The following is an 18,641-nucleotide window of genomic DNA, read 5'->3' on the forward strand; positions in this document are numbered from 1 at the left end:
ATTACCAAAGTAAAGCAGTTCCTTGATATCACATTTCGAATCAAGGATCTTGGTGATCTCAAGTATTTTCTTGGTCTTGAAGTTACTTGTACAAGTCGAGGAATACATATTTCTCAAAGGAAATATGCTCTTGAGATATTAAAGGAATCTGGATTTCTTGATTGCAAACCTGCCAAGACTCCAATAACAGCAAAATCAACTTTCAAACTTACATCACCAGATGGAAATTTGCTTCCAGACATCACTGCTTATCGACAACTTGTTGGTAAACTTATTTATCTCACTTCTACACGTCCCGATCTCACCTTTGCAGTCCAACAACTCAGTTAATTCATGGACAAGCCAACTACACTCCATCTTCAAGTAGCTCACCGTGTACTTCGTTACTTAAAAGGCTGCCTTAGAACTGGAATTTTTTATCTTGCCTCCTCTTCCTTCGATCTCCGAGCATTCAGTGACTCTGATTGGGCAGGTTGCCCAGAAACTCGTCGATCGATCACAGGCTACTGCATCTTTCTTGGTGATTCCTTAATTTGCTGGCGTGCCAAGAAACAACCAACTGTGTCACGTTCCTCCAGTGAGGCTGAATATAGGGCTCTTGCATCAACAGTTTGCGAAGTTCAATGGTTACACTATCTTCTTCACGATCTTCATGTCCCTATTTCTAGTGCTACTCCACTATTCTGTGATAACAAATGAACAATTCAAATTGCGTCCAATCCTACATTCCATGAACGTACCAAGCACATCGAAATCGACTGCCACATTGTACGTGAGAAATTACAATAAGGAATTGTGCGTTTGCTGCCATGCAGTTCATCTGCTCAGTTAGCTGATCTCTTCACCAAAGCTTTAGCTGCACAACCTTTTCGAGACATTATTTCCAAGCTAGGAATGCTTAACATACATCCACCAGCTTGAGGGGGGCTATTAGCTAAATTACCATAATCAGTAGCTAGCTTATTGTTAATATTGTTAGTTAAAATAGTTACTTGTACAGACTGTCATTTGCTATTTTTTGGGATCTCATATTCATTCTAGAGACTTCATAAATTTGTATATATATTCTGTTGTAAATGATTTTCAAGTAAGGAAAAATCATTTCACTATAAACTTCCACTGCTTACTATTTTCAGAGTTTTTCTCTATCTCATTATGTATAGCTATTCAAATTTTTTCTTCAAATTAGAGGTAACATTATTTTCAATTTTATGTTCATTAATGTATACAATCAGGTTTTCTTGCTTCTTTTCCCTCATTTTCCTGTAACTTTAACTCTATATTAATAAGAATCCTTTATTAACTTGGGGTTTAGTCCATTTGATTCATACAGAGTTACTCTTAAAATGTGGCATTCAGTAGGTTAGAGTGATGCATTTGCTCGGCTATATTATAGAAGGATGCTGCCACCACTGACCTCCTGTCATCAATGAGGTAAAAATGATTAGTGATATCCATTTGATGATTCTCTATTTATGAAGTAATTTGATGCTTAAGAAACATCCTTTTCATTATATGCTTGAATTTCTTGTTAGACTCCTAGGGTCTTTTTTTAGTATCGGAATCTATGTTGTGTCATTTAGTTTATCTATTGAATTTAGATGGGGATTTTATGTTTTTATGCTATTGTCTTTAACTTTGCTCTGTTTTAGTAGTGTTTGAAACTATGTTGTGTGACTCACCAGCTTTTAGTTTATGTCTGTGCAATTTAGATGCGTAATTAATGTTTTATAGGCTATTTTTTTAAAATTTGCCCTGTGATAAGTTGAGAAATTTGATATGAAAGAAACATCTAATCTTAAGGGTTTCATGCCGGTTGTGTTTAACTGGAATTTATGATCATCTTGAATATAAAATTTCTGTTCTTTTTTATGGTTATTGTTTTTCTTTGTATAATAGAACTTTCTATAGTTCATCTTTGCTTTGCAATTAACCATCAAATGGAAGGTGGAAATATTGATTTGGTAAAAAAAAAGATTACACATTACATGTTTAAGATTTTGAACTCAAAAGTGGTTTTTGGAACCTAAGTTGATTTGAAATATTTGATAACAAGGTGATGTCTCTGTATCCTATGTATGCTTTTTATATCTATATTTTGTTCTTAGTGTGTAAAAACTGTGCTCCCCAATTGTTGTAAGTATTTTTCAATATCATTATATATCAACATCGTCTATTTTTGCGTTTTCTTGAGAACTCCAGTAGCTTTCTTTTCTTAAAATGTTTTGGAGCTCTAGAATCTGTCTTATCAAATCTCAAAGTCCTTCTCCCCTGTATCTTCATTTGTTACCCTTGAATTTTAATGACTTGCTCAAGAAATAAATCTTGTGCAATAGGAGTGTTTCCTTTGTTAAAAACTTTCGTGTGCTTCCTTCTGTTATCTTGTTGTTTCATTTTGTTGCTTGGTGTCTGGAACCCTTTAGTAAGTTATCATATTGAAAATATTTTGCTGCAATATTCACTGTTATTGTGGTAAAATGTTTTTTTTATTAATATGATGGTGTTTGTCCTGAAATAATACCACAGGACTTGGTAACTACATTTGGTCATTCAAATTCTTGCAAGAGCTCCATAACTTTCAAATATGATTTATTTGCTCTATTGTTCATCTGAATTATAAAACTGCTTGGTAACTGTTAATAAAATTGCCATGTTGAATATGCCGTTTGTTATTATTGCCCCATACTCCAGCTTTAATGTGGCATGTTGTTTTAAGTAATCAATAGATGGAAATGGTTGTAATAAGCCTGGATAGCACCAGATTTATATATTGATTATCAAAAAATTATTCTATGAGCCGAGAGTCATAAATTATGCAAATGTTCAAGCAAGCAAAATAATCATGTTGCTTACCCCTCAAGATCTCTTTGTTTCATATTTCATTTGTGGTGCTTTCCACCACCATATAGTTGCTAAGAAGTAGGCTCTGATTATTTTTTGAATTTGTTTAAATGTAGCGTTACATTTCAGCATGAAAAAGAGTAAAACATAGAGCAGGTGGAGCAAATGCAAGCTATGGAAAAGAATCTAATCCGAATGGCAAAAGAAGTTGAAAAGCTACGCGCTGAAATCTTGAGTGCTGAGAAGAAAATGCATGGTAACTTCATTTTCCTATATAAATGGTATTTGGGACACAATCTGGTTGCTTCTTTTCTTTTTCTCGCACCTTTTCCCTCTGCTAACACTTGCACTGATGTTGTGTTCTTTAACAAAAATAGGAACGGTACCATATGCTGGTGGCTACATGAATCCTGATCCTTCATATGCACCACCTTTTCAAGGTGGCACCACCTACTCTGATGGCTACAGTCGGCTTGTAATGCAGACTGGTCTTGGGCCAGTAGAAGGCCTAATCCCTTTTGGTAATAGTACCAATGTTCCAGCTACTATTGCTGCAACCGGTAGTCAAACTGTCCCTAGCTCAGTTTGGGGAGCACCCTACAATCCATCACTTGCTCAGAGGTAAACTAGGAGAAGCTGCCTTGAAAGCCTTGCCTTAACCCTGGATTGCTAGCTTTATGCTGTTAAAGATATCAGCAGTTAATAAAGCACCATATATTACAATATGGGCATTCCATATTTTACCCTCAAATTAGCATCTTAGTATCCATTGCACGCTAAACTGTTCAATTGAAACTATGTTTGCTTTTAGAATAGGAGAAAGATGAAAGAATTAGGTCTTCCTTACGTTTGAAGCAATTACAAGATGAATGGCATAGTAGTCTCCAACTTTTGCGCCTGTATATATGATTTCTGGATATAATATTGAATAATTCTAAGTATTTTGTTTTATATTCTCAAACATTTAATCTAAGGGGTGATGAAATAGTTAGTTCGATCCATTGTTAATTGAACTATAATTAACTAAACCGTTAGTTGAATTGAGCTTTTTTCTGTTAAAATGATTAACCGAATCGAACCAACTTCAATTAATTTTGTCGGCTTTCTATTGAATTGTTGTTCATATAACTTTTTTTTTCTTTTGGTCCAAAGTTCATACCATTTTGAAACAATTATTGGCAAACATTACACTAAAATGGTAGTGTGCATTAAATCGGAACAAAAATATGACAAACAATGTGCATTGTCATATATTAGAACAAAAACATTATAACATTACATTACAATGATAGTTGGAACGAAATTGATAGGTGTTTAATTAGTATATGTTTTAGAGTTAAATTCACACTTAGTTTTAGGCTCTTTTTAAGTGAATTACTAAGTTTAATATTGGGTTTTAGTAATTAGATTTTAGATTTTAGATTTTAGTTAGATAGTATTATGTTTGTTTAATTTTAGTGTTAAAGTAGCCCATCAAATATTCAAAACCTGGTTTTTCTTCTTTGCTCATTGATTGGATTAGTTCTGGCACATGCAGTAACCTACATTATTGATTCAGAAAATGTGCATGGTCGAGAAAGTGATGATGGCGTCGACGACGACAACGATGGTGATGGTGATAATGGCGGTGAATGAAACAATTCAAGTGGTTTTGAAATGGAATTAACAAGAGATGCTATAGCTTCTAGTTTAATGAATTCACTTTAAATTGTAAATGTTATTGTAAAAATTTTAGTATTTATATTTGGTATATAAATATTATCTCTTTTTAAAACTTTAATCCAAATATATGTAATATTTTAATTTGTTAGGTTTATATTTTCTATGTTATGTTTAATATAATATGAATTATATATTCAAATACGTTTTAAAATAAAATAATAAAATGTGTTAAAAGTATTAATTAAAAATAAAAAATAATTTTTATAATAATACAATTGTGTCAATATCTAATTACAAATATTAAATTTTTATATTTAAATATTTAAATATAGTTTATATATTCTAATTAAATTTTATGAATAATTAATATTAATTACTTAGGAATATTTAAAATTAATATTATATATTAAAATATTAACAATAAGTTATAATAAATTATTTTTTATATTTTTGCTAAAATATCATAATATTAACTAATTTGAACATTATTTAAATACATATTTGTTACTTTATAATATAATGTCTAAAATGGACATTTTATTCTTCAAAAGCACTTTTTGACAGTAATACCAAACACTCAAATTTTTCAAAAGCACTTCTCAAAAGCAATAGTCAATGATTTAAAAAAACTTCCATTTTCAACTTATCTTTTTCTATGTCTTAACTTTCAACTTTTTATATGACATCAATTATTTTAAATTATTTAATATTGAATTTAAAATAAGTTATATTTTAATTAATATATACAATTAATTCGTACATCGCAGGACTAGTTATACATAAACTGAAAAGATATATAACACGTAATATTTTAATAATAAAACTAACAAATTATAAAAATAAAAGTAGTAAAATTTAAAATATCACAAAATATCAAATAACTAATATATTTAAAAAGTATGCATTCAGCATTTAGTTATTATATGTTAATATAAATAACTTAATTATCTTTCAACAAATAAAGACATGAGATTAAACTATACAAGTTATATAACTCCTTTAAAATATTACAATGATTTAATTCACCATTCCTTAAAATATATTCATTTTTTTTAGTATCTAAACTCTTTTTTGTTCCAATTTAATATCTAAAGTATAGTTAAATTCCCAATTTGGTACCTAAAATAAGCCCCCATTATATTTTTTTAGTCCATTTGACTGACGTTAAAAAAAGTTTTTTATAGCCAATTACAAAGTGCCACGTGTTATTTTTATGTAAAATAAATAAATATTTTATTTTATTAAATGTATATACACTTTAGAAATATAAAATATATAAATATAAATATAAAAAAATTCAGAAACATATATATAATCTAGAAAATAACATATAAATTATAAAAAAATTTATAAAAATATGATAATTAAAAAAATTAGTTGAAGTTAATAATATTATCCAAAAATGTAAAAAAAATCAAAAACAATTTAAAAACAATTTTTTTATAAAATTCTAAAACATATAATTCTAAAATTCTAAAAAGGTAGTTAAATTTTCAGTTGAAATTTAAATACCATTATTAGTAAAAAATTTCAATTTTTATATATTATTTTGACTTTTTAAAATTAATAATTATATATTTTAGAATTTTATAAAAAAATTATTTTAAAACCTTTTTATAAATTATATATGATATTTTTATATTTTTAATCAATAATATATATATATAATACTAAAAAGATATATATGGCATGTTCTAATAGCACCAAGTGGTTGATCATTAATCAACAATAGTAATGGTTGGTCAAAGTCAAAAATATTTTTTAATATTTAATTAGAATATGCCACATGTCCTTTTTTATTTTTTGGTATTATCTATATTATATTTATTAAATTAATTTCTTTATAAAATTATAAAATATATCATTAGAAATTTTAAAAAATCAAAAATAATTTATAAAAATTGAAAAATACTAAAAAAAATTAAAAAGGATATTTAAAATTCAAGTAACTGCGAAAATAAAAACTTGAAATTTATACTTTTTAGAATTTTAGAATTTTATAAAAGAATATTTTAAAACTTTTATTAAATTACAATTTTTTAAAATTTTTAATTTTGTTTTACATTTTTTGTAATAATATTATTAATTTCAACTAATCTCTTTTCAATTATAGTAATTTTTTGCAAATTTTATTTTATAACTTTTTTTATAATTGATATGTTTTTTTTAGCTTATATATATTTTCTGAAATTTTTATATATTCTTAATGTGTATATACATTTAATAAAAAATAATTTTTGTTTTTAACATAAAAACGCCATGTGGTGTTTTGTGATTAGCTATAAAAATTTAGAGTAAAAGTAAAAAGAAAGTATATTTTCGGTACCAAACTGAAAATTTAAGTGTACTTTAAATACAAAATCAAAAACAAAAATAGATATCAAAAGACAAAAACAAGTAGATTATTAAGACCAAATCATAAATTAAACCTTTTATAAAAATTATTTAGAAATATTTTTTAAACAATAAATATAAACTCCATTAAAGCTCCGTTCGACGTTGATTATTAGATAAGCTTTTAGGGAAAAAAGTGCTTCTATATAAAAAAATAATAAAGAACGGGGTAAAAAGTAGAAGCTTTTTTTAACTTTTAAAAAATCTTTTTTCTCATATGAAAAGGCTAAATTTTGGTGAGACTGATATTACATTTTGAACCTTATTTGTTGTCTTCTTCTTTTTTCCCCTTTTTTTCTTTTGTCTGAACCCTCTTTTCCTCTGGTTCTTCTTCTTCTCTACAGGTGAGTCTCTCTTTTCTTCTACTTCTCTTTAAATGTTCATTATGCAGTAAAAAGAAAACATTAATGGCCTTTGTCTCTATATTTATAGGAGACCATCACAGGCTTCACAATCCATTCCCCTCCCATCTCCTGTCTCTTTTTTGCTTCCATTTCTTTCTTCAATTATATTTTCTCTTCAAAGATTTCAACTCTTTTCTCAGGTAAATATCTCTGCTGGCTTTTCCTTGCTTTCTCCCCTCTAAAATACTCTGTTTTTGCTTTGTTTATGAGTTTAATATTATTTGGTTTCTCAATGCTTGTTTTCATTATTTATGGGTGAACTTTTTTCTGGGTTTGTTTTAAATTTCATGTTTGTTTACCCATTGCTAAAATTATGTGAGCTTCAAGGCGGGTCTATAGTAGTAGTCTTCTTGACATCGATTTTTCGAGCAGACTTTGCTTGAGTTGGATATAACTGTGGATTTGCATGTTTGTGAGAACAAACCTATGGAATGCATCTTCCATTGGTCCTAAATTTTGAAGACCTGATAATTTATTTGACCAAATTTTTACTTAAACTGCTTCTTTTTTCGTTCTTTCTGAAATCTCCTATTGGGTAGTTATATGGACTCCTCTGATACTTTTTCTCTATGGAATGGGTAAAGTCAATCGATTAGATTGTTAGTTTGATGGGTTCAATTAAAAAAGTAGTAAAATTTTTGAAAAAATTCAATTGGGTTTTTTAGTTGTTCTAACTGGTTCAATATCATTTTCTAGATAATAATTCAAATCCATTTTCAGTTCAATCGATTTACAAAATTTGAATCCATAATTTTATTTCAAGACACTACTCAACCTGAGTCGGTAATGTAACCCAAGTTTTTGCAAACTCGACCTGAACCAACATATGATAACAGCAAATATAAAGTTTATTTATTTGAAAAAATTGTCAACAAAACAAATTGAGTATGTCATGTTATACATAAATTAAACCCTTGGTCTGCTCCTTATTTGCCAGTATATAACAAAGAAATAATTCAATGTTAAGTACTTTATATATGCACTGATATAATAAAACTAGACCAATATTGATTAATATTATTTTGAAAATAAATAATAATATAGTCAACTTTAATCGAATGATATATATATATTTATTTATTTGTCATACAGATAACACAATTAAGAGTTAATTAATAAAAGGGACATTAACGAATATGGAATTATCACAGTAAACCTCTAAATCATCACCATCATCATCATATGAATGCTCAATAAAAGAACACATGTATGTATGTATGTATAAGTAAATTGATTCAAAACACAGGTCAGTCAATTCCTCCCATGAATCCAAAATCTTAGGATCCTATCTTGATTTTGATACACATATAAAAATATATATTTGTGTGACATTTGATTTTCTTGATTGCTTTACTGGCTGAAACGAATCTGTTCGTATACACAATAGATGAGTACTTCGGCGGTTGAAGTTAGTGGTGAAAAAGTCAAAGTAATGTCGGATAAGAGATTGACAAAAATATTTTGTGATATTTGTATTAAAGAGATATTGAAAGGCAATAGGCCTAGTACACATTTCACAAAAGATGGATGGTTGAAAATAATGACCAACTTTGAGAAAGAAACGGGCAAGGCTTTTTCACAAAGACAACTTAAAAATAGGTGGAGTGCCCTAAAAAAAGAATGGAAAGCTTGGAAGAAACTTAAAGGCGAAGATACTGGTCTAGGGTGGAATCCTATAAAAAGAACAGTTGATGCATCGGATGATTGGTGGGAGAGTAGGCTAAAGGTACATTAATAATTCTGAATATTTTTGTTTTTTTTTCTTATTTATGATGTTATTGATAATTATTGTTATTAAACCATAACTTTATATGTAGGTTGTGCCTGAAGCTCAAAAATTTAGAACATCGGGCATTGATCCTGAATTCGAAGGGAAGTTGGACCAAATGTTCACGGGGATAGTTGCAACAAGTGATAAAGCATGGGCACCTTCTTCTGGTACACTCCATAGTGATTTTTTTGAGGATGTTAACAATGAAATACTTGAAGAGAATGAAGAAGAAAATGTGAGAATTGATGTTCACATTTTAAATGATATTCACATTTCAAATGATGTTCAAATTGATGGAAACGGTCAAAAAAGAAAAAACCCTGAGATATCAAGTTCACATTTTAAAATTGGAAAAAAGAAATCCTCAAAGCAAATTGGAGGGGCTGCAAGATTGTCTAGTCAAATAGAAAAATTATGCAATGCAGATGACAATATGAGTCAAGCTATATCTAGTTTGACTCCTGTTACGGATCCATATGGTATTCCACAAGCAGTCAAAGTGCTCGACAGCATGTCGAAAGAAGTTCCAGAAGCTAGTCCGTTATACTTTTTTGCACTTAGATTATTGCTCAACAAGGACAAGCGAATTATGTTTTTATCAATTAATCACAAGATTAGAGCTTTGTGGCTTAAGAAAGAAATGGAGGATAGTTGAAAATTTTCTAATCTTCTAGGGTTCAGAGATATCTATTATGTGACTAAACAACAATGCTAAACTAGTTTTATCAATAGTTATTTACGTTTGGTTTTTGGATATTGAATTTATGTTCTACTTATTTATGTGTAATCTAGTTTTATTAATAGTTGTTTATGTTTGGTATTTGGATATTAAATTTATGTTCTACTGATTTATACTAAATTAATTTTATCAATAGTTGTTTATATATGATTTTGGATGTTCAAATTTTTTCATAGGTGATGAGTATAGTTGAGAATTACAGCGGTGATGAAAGTGATGATGAAAGGGAAAAGAAAGAGATTTTACAACGCATTGAATGTTTTAACCGATTATTTGTTGTTGCATCTTCTTCCATGCAATTATATTACGAGAAGCATATATTGAAGCAACCATGCATGAATTCAAAACAGTCAGAGAGACACGGATCCGAGAGATCCTTGACGGTCACGAATCACGTTGTATGATTAATTTTAGGATGCCTAAAATGGTATTCACAAGTTTGTTGAGAGTTTTTGAGACAATATACAACTTGCAAACTTCAAGAAACATATCTTCTGGTGAAATGTTGGGAATTTTTTTATACATCTTGGGCACCGGTGCAAAATTTTCCCAATGTCGAGAAAGATTTCAAAGGTCTGAATCAATAATAAGTCAATAATTTGGAATTGTGCTTGAGAAAGTTTCAAGGATGGCCACTGATCTAATTGCACCCAAAAATCTTTTTTTTTAGCTCAATACCCGAACAAATACATAATGATTTTAGATATATGTCGCATTTTAAGGTTAAAATTTAATTTTATATTATTATATTTTAATATTTTTGGTCGACTAAAAAGATGCACGGGACTAATTTGATTATTTGCTCAGGATTACATAGGTGCAATTGATGGTACTCATATTGCCGCTATTCTTCCACCAAATGAACAAATTCCCTATATTGGAAGAGAAGGTATCCGGACTCAAAATATTATTGCAGTATGTGATTTTAATATGTGTTTCACCTTTATCATAGCTGGATGGGAAGGATCGGCACATGACACTAGAATATTTCTTGATGCAATTCGAGATCCAAAATACAAATTTCCGCACCTACCAAATGGTTAGATATTTTATTTATATGTGATTTTTTAAATAATAAAATATAAGTTCTTTAATTGATAATTTTTATAAAAATAATTCTTGAATTAATTGTTTGTTATATTTTGACATGCAAGAAAATATTATCTTGTTGATTCTGGATATCTTCAAATGAAAGGTTATCTTGGACCATATAAAGGTCAGCGATATCATTTACCTGACTTTCATAGAGGTAGACCAGTATCTGGTAAAGAAGAGATATTCAATCATTCACATTCATCATTACGTAGTGTGATTGAACGAACTTTTGGTGTTTTGAAAAAAATGGGCCATTTTAAGGGTTATGCCAAGTTATAGTTTTGAAAAACAAACGATGATCATTGTTGCGACAATGACGATACACAATTTTATGCGAAAACATGCCGGTCGAAATGATGCAGATTTTATGTAATACGAAATTATTAATTCAGAAAATGCACATGGTCGAGAAGGTGATGATGATGACGACGACGATGATGATGACGACGACGATAATGATGGTGATGATGACGGTGAATCAAACAATTCAAATGGTTTTGAAATGGAATTAACAAGAGATGCTATAGCATCTAATTTAATGAATTCACTTTAAATTGTAAATGCTATTGTAAAATTTTTAGTATTTATATTTAGTATATAAATATGATCCCTTTTTGAAACTTTAATACAAATATATGTAATATTTTAATTTGTTAAGTTTATGTTTTTTTATGTTATATTAATATCTAAAATGAGTTATATATTCAAATACATTTTAAAATAAAATAATACAAATGTGTTAAAAGTATTAATTAAAAATAAAAATTAATTTTTAAAATAATACAATTGTGTCAATATCTAATTACAAATATTTAATTATTATATTTAAATATTAAAATATAGTTTATATATTCTAATTAAATTTAATAAATAATTAATATTAATTAATTAGAAATATTTAAAATTAATATTATATATTAAAATATTAACAATAAGTTATAATAATTTTTTTTTATATTTTTGTTAAAATATCATAATATTAACTAATTTGAACATTATTTAAATACATATTTATTACTTTATAATATCATGTCTAAAATGGATATTTTATTTCTCAAAAGCACTTTTTGGTAGCAATACCAAACACTCAAAATTTTTAAAAAAGTAATTTTTCACGACATTTTTTAAAAGCACTTTTTTAAAACATGGTCAATCTAGCCCTAAAACTATAATTTTAAAGAAATTGGGGTCCACTTTTGAACTAATTTCAAAGACTGAGCTATTTTCCACTTTGTTTGTGTTTTCCCATCAATGCTAGCCCTCCAACAACAGTTTGGGGTCCGTCTCAGTTGTCTCTATTCATTGACTTTAACTCATTGCCTGTTAACCCCAATCCATCTACATTTCTTTCCCTGAATTTCCCGTTTGCTTGTTCATCTCTCTCTTTGATTTCTTTGTCGTAATTCCACCATGTCTGTCATCGGAGAGGCTGCTTTTTCTGCATTTTTAGAGCTGTTGTCTGGCAAGTTGGTTGACTCTGTACTTAACTTTGTGGTCGATCACAGGCAAGTCCACCAGCAACTAAAGCTGTGGCAATCCATATTACCCGAGATCAAAGCTGTGTTGAACCATGCAAAGGAGAAGCAGATCAAGGATGAGGACGAGGGTGTGAAGAATTGGTTGGACGATCTCCAAGACTTAGCTTACGATGTGGATGACATCTTGAACGAGTTCGCTTACCAGCAGTTACGTCTCAAGCTCCAAAAACTCAAGCTCAAGCCTGCACTAGTAAGGTACAGAAACTCATTCCTACCTGCTGTACTGGTGCTAATTTCTCTCCAACCTCTTTTCAGTTCAATACTAAGATGATTTCAAAGATAAAAAAATCACCGGTAGACTGAATAGTTTGAACACTTGAAGAAGTAATTTAGGGTTGAGTGAGATCAAGTCTCAAGGCGCAACTTCCAAGGAAAGAAACCCAAGTTGCAACCAACTTCCTTGATGGATGGAGCTCTGGAGTATGTTAGTAGAGCCAATGAGAAGCAAGAAATGCTTGAGTTGCTCAAAATTAACAACTCGGATGGAGTTTGCGTCCTTTCCATCGTTGGCATGGGAGGGATGGGGAAAACAACTCTTGCTCAACTTGTTTATAATGATCCCAGCATTAAGGAGTCTTTTGATCACACAGCCTGGGTATGTGTTTCTGATGAATTTGATGCAGTTAATATAACTAAGACAATTTTACAGTCCATCACCTCTGAGCCATGAGCTTACAATGACCTGAATTTACTTCAAGTCAAGTTGAAGGAGAAGTTGTCAGGAAAAAGGTTCTTGCTGGTTTTAGATGACATTTGGAACAAGAGTTCCACTGATTGGACCATCTTACGTGCTCCTTTTGGAGCAGGAACCAGGATTATTGTAACAATTAAACTCTAAAAGGTTTAATCTAATGTGGATTAGATGAAAGCTTTTTACTTGGATAAACTCTCCCATCCTGATTGTTTATTCATATTTGCTCAGCATGCATTGAAAGTAAGAAACTTTGATGGGCATCTCCAATTTAAAGAAGTTGGAGAGAGTATAGTGAAAAAGTGCAACGGCTTATGTTTGGCAGCAAAAGCCATTGGAAGCTTATTACGCACAGTTAAGGATCACAGTGAATGGGAAAAAATATATGAGAGCGAGATATGGAACTTACCAGAAGATCTATGTGGCATAATTTCTGCTTTGCGATTAAGCTATCATTATCTTCCTCCGCATCTGAAACGATGTTTTGCATACTACTCCATATTTCCCAAAGATTATGAATTCAAAGAAGAAGAAATTATCTTATTATGGAGAGCAGAAGGTTTCCAGCAACCAAAAGCTAAAAGTCAAGCCAAAGGTCTTGGCAACCAATATTTTCAAGACCTAATAATGTCAAGGTCATTTTTCCAAATATCTAGTAAAGATAAATCTCGTTTCGTGATACATGATCATATGAATGATTTAGCTCAATTAGTTGCAGGAGAAATATGTTGCAGACTGGAGGGGGAAAAGCAAAAAAAGTTTTCGCATCGTTTTTGTCACTCTGCTTATGTTAGCGATGATCGGTATCACATTGTAAAGAAGTTTGAAGCATTTTATCAAATGACTTCTTTACGTACTTTCTTACCTTTACCCTTACCCTTACCCTTATTGATTCCAAGATATGATGAGTTCTATTTATCTAATGTTGTCTTGGATGATTTGTTGCCTAGGCTTAGCTACTTAAGGGTTCTTTCTTTGCGTGGGTATGAGATCTATGATTTGACTAACCTTTTTAAAAATTTAAAACATCTATGCTACTTAAATTTTTCTAGCACCAAAATCAATTGTTTACATGATTCTTTGTGTAGTCTTTATCATTTGGAGACTCTAATATTAAGAAATTGTTCAAAGCGCAAAAATTTACCCTCGAAGATCAGAAACCTTGTCAGTTTGCATTTTCTTGATATTAGAGGTGCGGATTCAATAGAAAGGATGCCCTCTGGATTTGATCAGCTAACCAAGCTTCAAACATTATCTAATTTTGTTATAGGGAAAGGTGATGGACATCTTATTAGAGAATTGAAAATTTTGTCAAACCTTGGAGGTAATTTTTGTCTTTCTGAGTTGGAGAATGTTAATGGTCGAGATGCGAGGGAAGTTAAGTTAAATGAGAAGCCAGGGATTGATGGGTTAGAACTACATTAGAGCATAGACTTAGAGAACTATACAAGGAAAAAAGAAGTTGAAGAGCGGGTGTTGGATTTTCTTTGTCCTCAGAAAAAGCTTGAGCAACTCATTACTAAGAATTACGGTGGTGCGAAATTCGCGTCTTGGATAGATGATTCTTCCTTCAAGAATTTCTTGTCTTTGAAGCTTCGTAACTGTAAAAATTGCAAATCACTACCATCAGTTGGAAGTTTACCATTGTTAAAATATCTTTCAATTATTGATTTCCATGAGGTACAAAAGATTGGTGTTGAGTTCTTTGGAGAAAATGAATTGAAGCCATTTGCATCATTAGTGTAACACCCCGAACCCGAGACCGTCACCGGAGTCGAACACGAGGTGTTAACAGACTTTAAACCACTTATAAAAAAATTTCCCAGACACTGCCAATCTGCGTACTAGTCGCTTAAAAAATCATATCTTGAGTTCAGAAACTCGGAATCCAGTTCCGTAAATTTTCCCTGAAACTAGACTCATATGCCCATCTACATATTTTTTTCTAGAATTTTTGGTTGGGCCAATTAGTACAGTTTATTAGTCAAAGTCTCCCATGTTACAGGGATCGACTATACTGACCTTTGGGCATTACGACTTGGATATCTCCCTATACAGGGCTTCAATACTGATGTCGTTTGTTTCTATAGAAACTAGACTCAAATAGGAATCTATACATATATGGCATGACTCCTAATTATCTCCGGTTAATTTATAATGAATTTCCAAAGTCGAAACAGGGAATCCAGAAACCGTTCTGGCCCTGTCTTACGAGAACCTGAATATCTCTTAACATATGTCCATATGATCGTTTCGTTACTTTCCTATGAAAATAGATTCATCAAGGTTCGTTTACATACTTTATTCACTATTTAATTCCCTTCCTACTATTTTTAGTGATTTTCCAAATCTACATCACTGCTGCTGTCAGCATCTGCCTTTAAGGTAGACTTTACCTATTTCATAGTTTCCATGATTCAACTAGCCCTTTTAGCATAAATAGCACAAATTATTATAGTGATTAACCATTCCCATGGCCAATCCTTGTTAAGCATATCCACACCTCTCAATAACCATATCCATACCAAATGATTATAACATTATACTCAAACATATATAAGCCATTTTCGCATGGCTATCCAAAATTATACAAGTCCAAAGGGTCCATGACCCCCAACAAAAAGGGTAGTCCTATACATGCCATTTCGAAGTTCAACCAAAATTGTACCAAAAGGGGGGGGGCTTTGATAGTGTGGGCGACTTCGACTTCAAAATCCCGAGTCCGATAGCTGGAGAACCAAAATCTATAAAACAGAGAATCAAGGAGACGGAGTAAGCAATTTATGCTTAGTAAGTTTTGAGCAAGGGATTCTAGCACAACAAAAGTATAGCATTCATGTAGCTAAACGGATAATTTCATATGCACAATTTTTCAATATCATACTTACTTCACATTACCAACCCTTTTATTCATACACAAAGATCAACTTAGCCAAAGGCCGGTAGCTCATTTATCAACTGAGCGAATACTTATTTGTAAGGGCTCAACTAATTCAAAGCACATACGAAACATACCTTAATGTTGGGATGTTTCAAGCGTATTAACTGAAATTTTTACAGCAAGATCATTCATTCCCAAATCACGTACCTTCGGAATTTAACCGGATATAGCTACTCGTTCAAATGCCTTCGGGACATAGCCCGGTTATAGTAACTCGCACAAATGCCTTCGGGACTTAACCCGGATTTAGTAACTCGCACAAATGCCTTCGGGACTTAACCCGGATTCAGTAACTCGCACAAATGCCTTCGGATCTTAGTCCGGATATGGTCACCTAGCACAAAGCCTTCGGGACTTAGCCCGGACATCATTCAAATAACCATGCACATTTATCAATAAATCATGGCACATTCGTATTTCGTTTTCGTTAGCAAAACTCAAACACAAGACACTTATCATTCTTGCAATTTCGACTCAATAGCCACACACAAAGAGCATGATTTTGATTTGCTTAAAACATGATCTAATCAAATCATAATTTAAGCTCTTTTACTCAAGAACTTACCTCGGATGTTGTCGAACGATTCCGATAGCTATTCGACCACTTTTTCCTTCCCTTTATCGGATTTAGTTCCCCTTTGCTCTTGAGCTTAATTAAACAAATAAATTGATTTAATCATTTGAGCATCGAAAAGAGGAACACAAGGCACTTAGCCCATATTTATACATTAGACATTAAAGTCACATATGTACGGAAATCATGAATCAAACTCAACATTTTAGCTAATTTTCCCCCTTGGCCGAATTTTCTAAGCCAAGACAAAAGCATCAATATGCTTGCCTCTAACCGAATACATGCAACACCAATCTCCTTCCTATGGCCGAATATGCATGTCTATGTTGGGGCCGATTGCAACACTTAATACATTCTACAAGTATGGTCACTTGTATTGACTAAACACCATTTTGTTTCAAGTTCAAAACTTGGCTAATACACACATATATACACTAGTAAAGCATCCTCTCCCTTTCCATCAATTTAACACATGCATTACTCATTAATATACAAAAATTATATTCGGCCTTAGCACACAACTTGCTAGCCGATTTTTCTCCATCTAGCAACCAATGCACATATGTGCTCACACAAAAATGCTAAAAAGAAGATTCAAGAATCATCAATCCACCATCACATGCATCATTAACAAGCTTCATATTTAGCATGCAATGGCATTAACACAAAATCCACCTAGGCCGAATATCATCCCCATGACATAGCAAAGATTTGAACCATGGGCTAATTAGAGCTCAAGCTAGCAACTAAAAACATGCATGAATCTCATGGCACAACCTCAAACATACCTTGATCTAGATACAAGTATGGCCAAACCTCCTCCTAATCCTCTTCCAAACCAAACATGAAGCAAGAACTCCTTCCTCCTTCCTTAGAATTTTCGGCCAAAAGAAGATGAAAAAGGATGAACAAAATTTTTCTTTTCTTTTCTTTTACTCACGGCAATGGGAGGGGGGCATGGATGAGACCATTCTTTTTTTTTTCATCACTCCTCCCTTTCATTATTTAATTACCATGCTCATTATTTTATTGTTTCCACCCATGATGCACCAACACAACATGTCTATGACATGTCTTGCCCATAACACTTGGTCTACCATACTTGTCATGGCCGGCCACTACTAATAGAGGGGGGGAAATTGACATGCAAGTCCCCCCTTTTTCAACATGCACTAATAGGTCATTATGCTTTGACCTATCACATTTCAAAATTTTCTCACATAAGTCCTATTTACTAAAACTCACATGCAATCGACTAAATCGAAGCTTGAAATTTTCACACATTCATAATTACATATTCTAGACAATAAATATCACATTCGAATATTTCGGTGACTCGGTTTAGCGGTCTCAAAACCACTTTCCGACTAGGGTCAATTTTGGGCTGTCACAACTCTCCCCCACTTAAGAAATTTTCGTCCCCGAAAATCTTACCAGTAAATAGGTTTGGGTATCGTTCTTTCATCGAGCTCTCGGTTTCCCAAGTAGCTTCCTCGATCCCGTGTTTGAGCCATAACACCTTAACTAACGGAACCCTTTTGTTTCGCAACTCTTTCACTTCACGAGCTAGGATACGAATCGGTTCTTCTTCATAACTCAAGTCAGATTGAATTTCAACTTCTGAGGGATTAATCACATGTGACGGATCGGATCTATAACGTCGAAGCATCGAAACATGAAAGACATCGTGAATCTTTTCAAGTTCAGGGGGCAAAATCAATCTATACGCAACCGGACCAACTCGTTCGAAGATTTCGTACGGCCCAATGAATCTCGGGCTCAACTTGCCCTTACGGCCAAATCTGAGTACCTTTTTCCAAGGCGAAACTTTAAGAAACACTTTATCTCCCACCTGATATTCAATGTCTTTTCGTTTCAAATCCGCATACGATTTTTGACGATCTGTGGCTGCCTTCAGACTTTCACGGATTACCTTTACTTTCTGTTCGGCATCTTTAATCAAATCAACTCCGAAAATTTTACTTTCACCG

At 31.7% G+C, this 18,641-nt stretch overlaps 4 protein-coding genes across 9 annotated transcripts; all 4 read left to right on the forward strand.

The window, feature by feature from the left end:
• The first annotated feature begins 333 nt into the window (after window positions 1–333).
• LOC107902384 (uncharacterized mitochondrial protein AtMg00810-like) lies at window positions 334–921 on the forward strand. Its single transcript, XM_016828575.1, has 2 exons — window positions 334–626; window positions 816–921. Exons 1-2 carry the CDS (start codon window positions 334–336, stop codon window positions 919–921), a joined length of 399 nt encoding a protein of 132 aa, XP_016684064.1.
• Window positions 922–7,073: 6,152 nt separating this feature from the next.
• On the forward strand, window positions 7,074–9,833 carry LOC107904005 (L10-interacting MYB domain-containing protein). 6 transcript variants are annotated; one of them, XM_016830246.2, is made up of 4 exons: window positions 7,074–7,241; window positions 7,330–7,441; window positions 8,689–9,027; window positions 9,119–9,833. In XM_016830246.2, exons 3-4 carry the CDS (start codon window positions 8,689–8,691, stop codon window positions 9,725–9,727), a joined length of 948 nt encoding a protein of 315 aa, XP_016685735.1. In that variant the 5' UTR covers window positions 7,074–7,241; window positions 7,330–7,441; the 3' UTR covers window positions 9,728–9,833. The 6 variants fall into 6 exon arrangements, with proteins under 6 accessions (XP_016685735.1, XP_016685737.1, XP_016685736.1 ...); XM_016830248.2 differs by having other exon boundaries at window positions 7,141–7,241; window positions 8,783–9,027; XM_016830247.2 differs by having other exon boundaries at window positions 7,141–7,241; window positions 7,330–9,027.
• A 2,483-nt stretch (window positions 9,834–12,316) lies between these two features.
• LOC107902385 (putative disease resistance protein RGA4) lies at window positions 12,317–12,715 on the forward strand. Its single transcript, XM_016828576.1, has one exon. The coding sequence runs from the start codon at window positions 12,317–12,319 to the stop codon at window positions 12,713–12,715; it is 399 nt and encodes a 132-aa protein (XP_016684065.1).
• A 132-nt stretch (window positions 12,716–12,847) lies between these two features.
• On the forward strand, window positions 12,848–14,560 carry LOC107902386 (putative disease resistance RPP13-like protein 1). The gene is made up of 4 exons (XM_016828577.1): window positions 12,848–13,039; window positions 13,148–13,264; window positions 13,367–14,118; window positions 14,224–14,560. Exons 1-4 carry the CDS (start codon window positions 12,848–12,850, stop codon window positions 14,558–14,560), a joined length of 1,398 nt encoding a protein of 465 aa, XP_016684066.1.
• Window positions 14,561–18,641: the final 4,081 nt, after the last annotated feature.

This window comes from Gossypium hirsutum, chromosome D05 (assembly GCF_007990345.1).
Source record: "Gossypium hirsutum isolate 1008001.06 chromosome D05, Gossypium_hirsutum_v2.1, whole genome shotgun sequence".
NCBI lineage: Eukaryota > Viridiplantae > Streptophyta > Magnoliopsida > Malvales > Malvaceae > Gossypium > Gossypium hirsutum.

What these genes read in the sequence shown, in the direction of transcription:
- LOC107902384 (XM_016828575.1), top strand. Translation starts at nt 334, where the DNA reads ATGGACAAGCCAACTACACTCCATCTTCAAGTAGCTCACCGTGTACTT. An exon ending in ACAGTTTGCGAAGTTCAATG is followed by an intron (nt 627 to 815) that starts GTTACACTATCT and finishes GCTGCCATGCAG; the next exon opens with TTCATCTGCTCAGTTAGCTG.
- LOC107904005 (XM_016830246.2), top strand. Translation starts at nt 8,689, where the DNA reads ATGAGTACTTCGGCGGTTGAAGTTAGTGGTGAAAAAGTCAAAGTAATG. An exon ending in GGTGGGAGAGTAGGCTAAAG is followed by an intron (nt 9,028 to 9,118) that starts GTACATTAATAA and finishes CTTTATATGTAG; the next exon opens with GTTGTGCCTGAAGCTCAAAA.
- LOC107902385 (XM_016828576.1), top strand. Translation starts at nt 12,317, where the DNA reads ATGTCTGTCATCGGAGAGGCTGCTTTTTCTGCATTTTTAGAGCTGTTG.
- LOC107902386 (XM_016828577.1), top strand. Translation starts at nt 12,848, where the DNA reads ATGGATGGAGCTCTGGAGTATGTTAGTAGAGCCAATGAGAAGCAAGAA. An exon ending in CTTTTGATCACACAGCCTGG is followed by an intron (nt 13,040 to 13,147) that starts GTATGTGTTTCT and finishes CTTCAAGTCAAG; the next exon opens with TTGAAGGAGAAGTTGTCAGG. An exon ending in GAGCAGGAACCAGGATTATT is followed by an intron (nt 13,265 to 13,366) that starts GTAACAATTAAA and finishes ATATTTGCTCAG; the next exon opens with CATGCATTGAAAGTAAGAAA.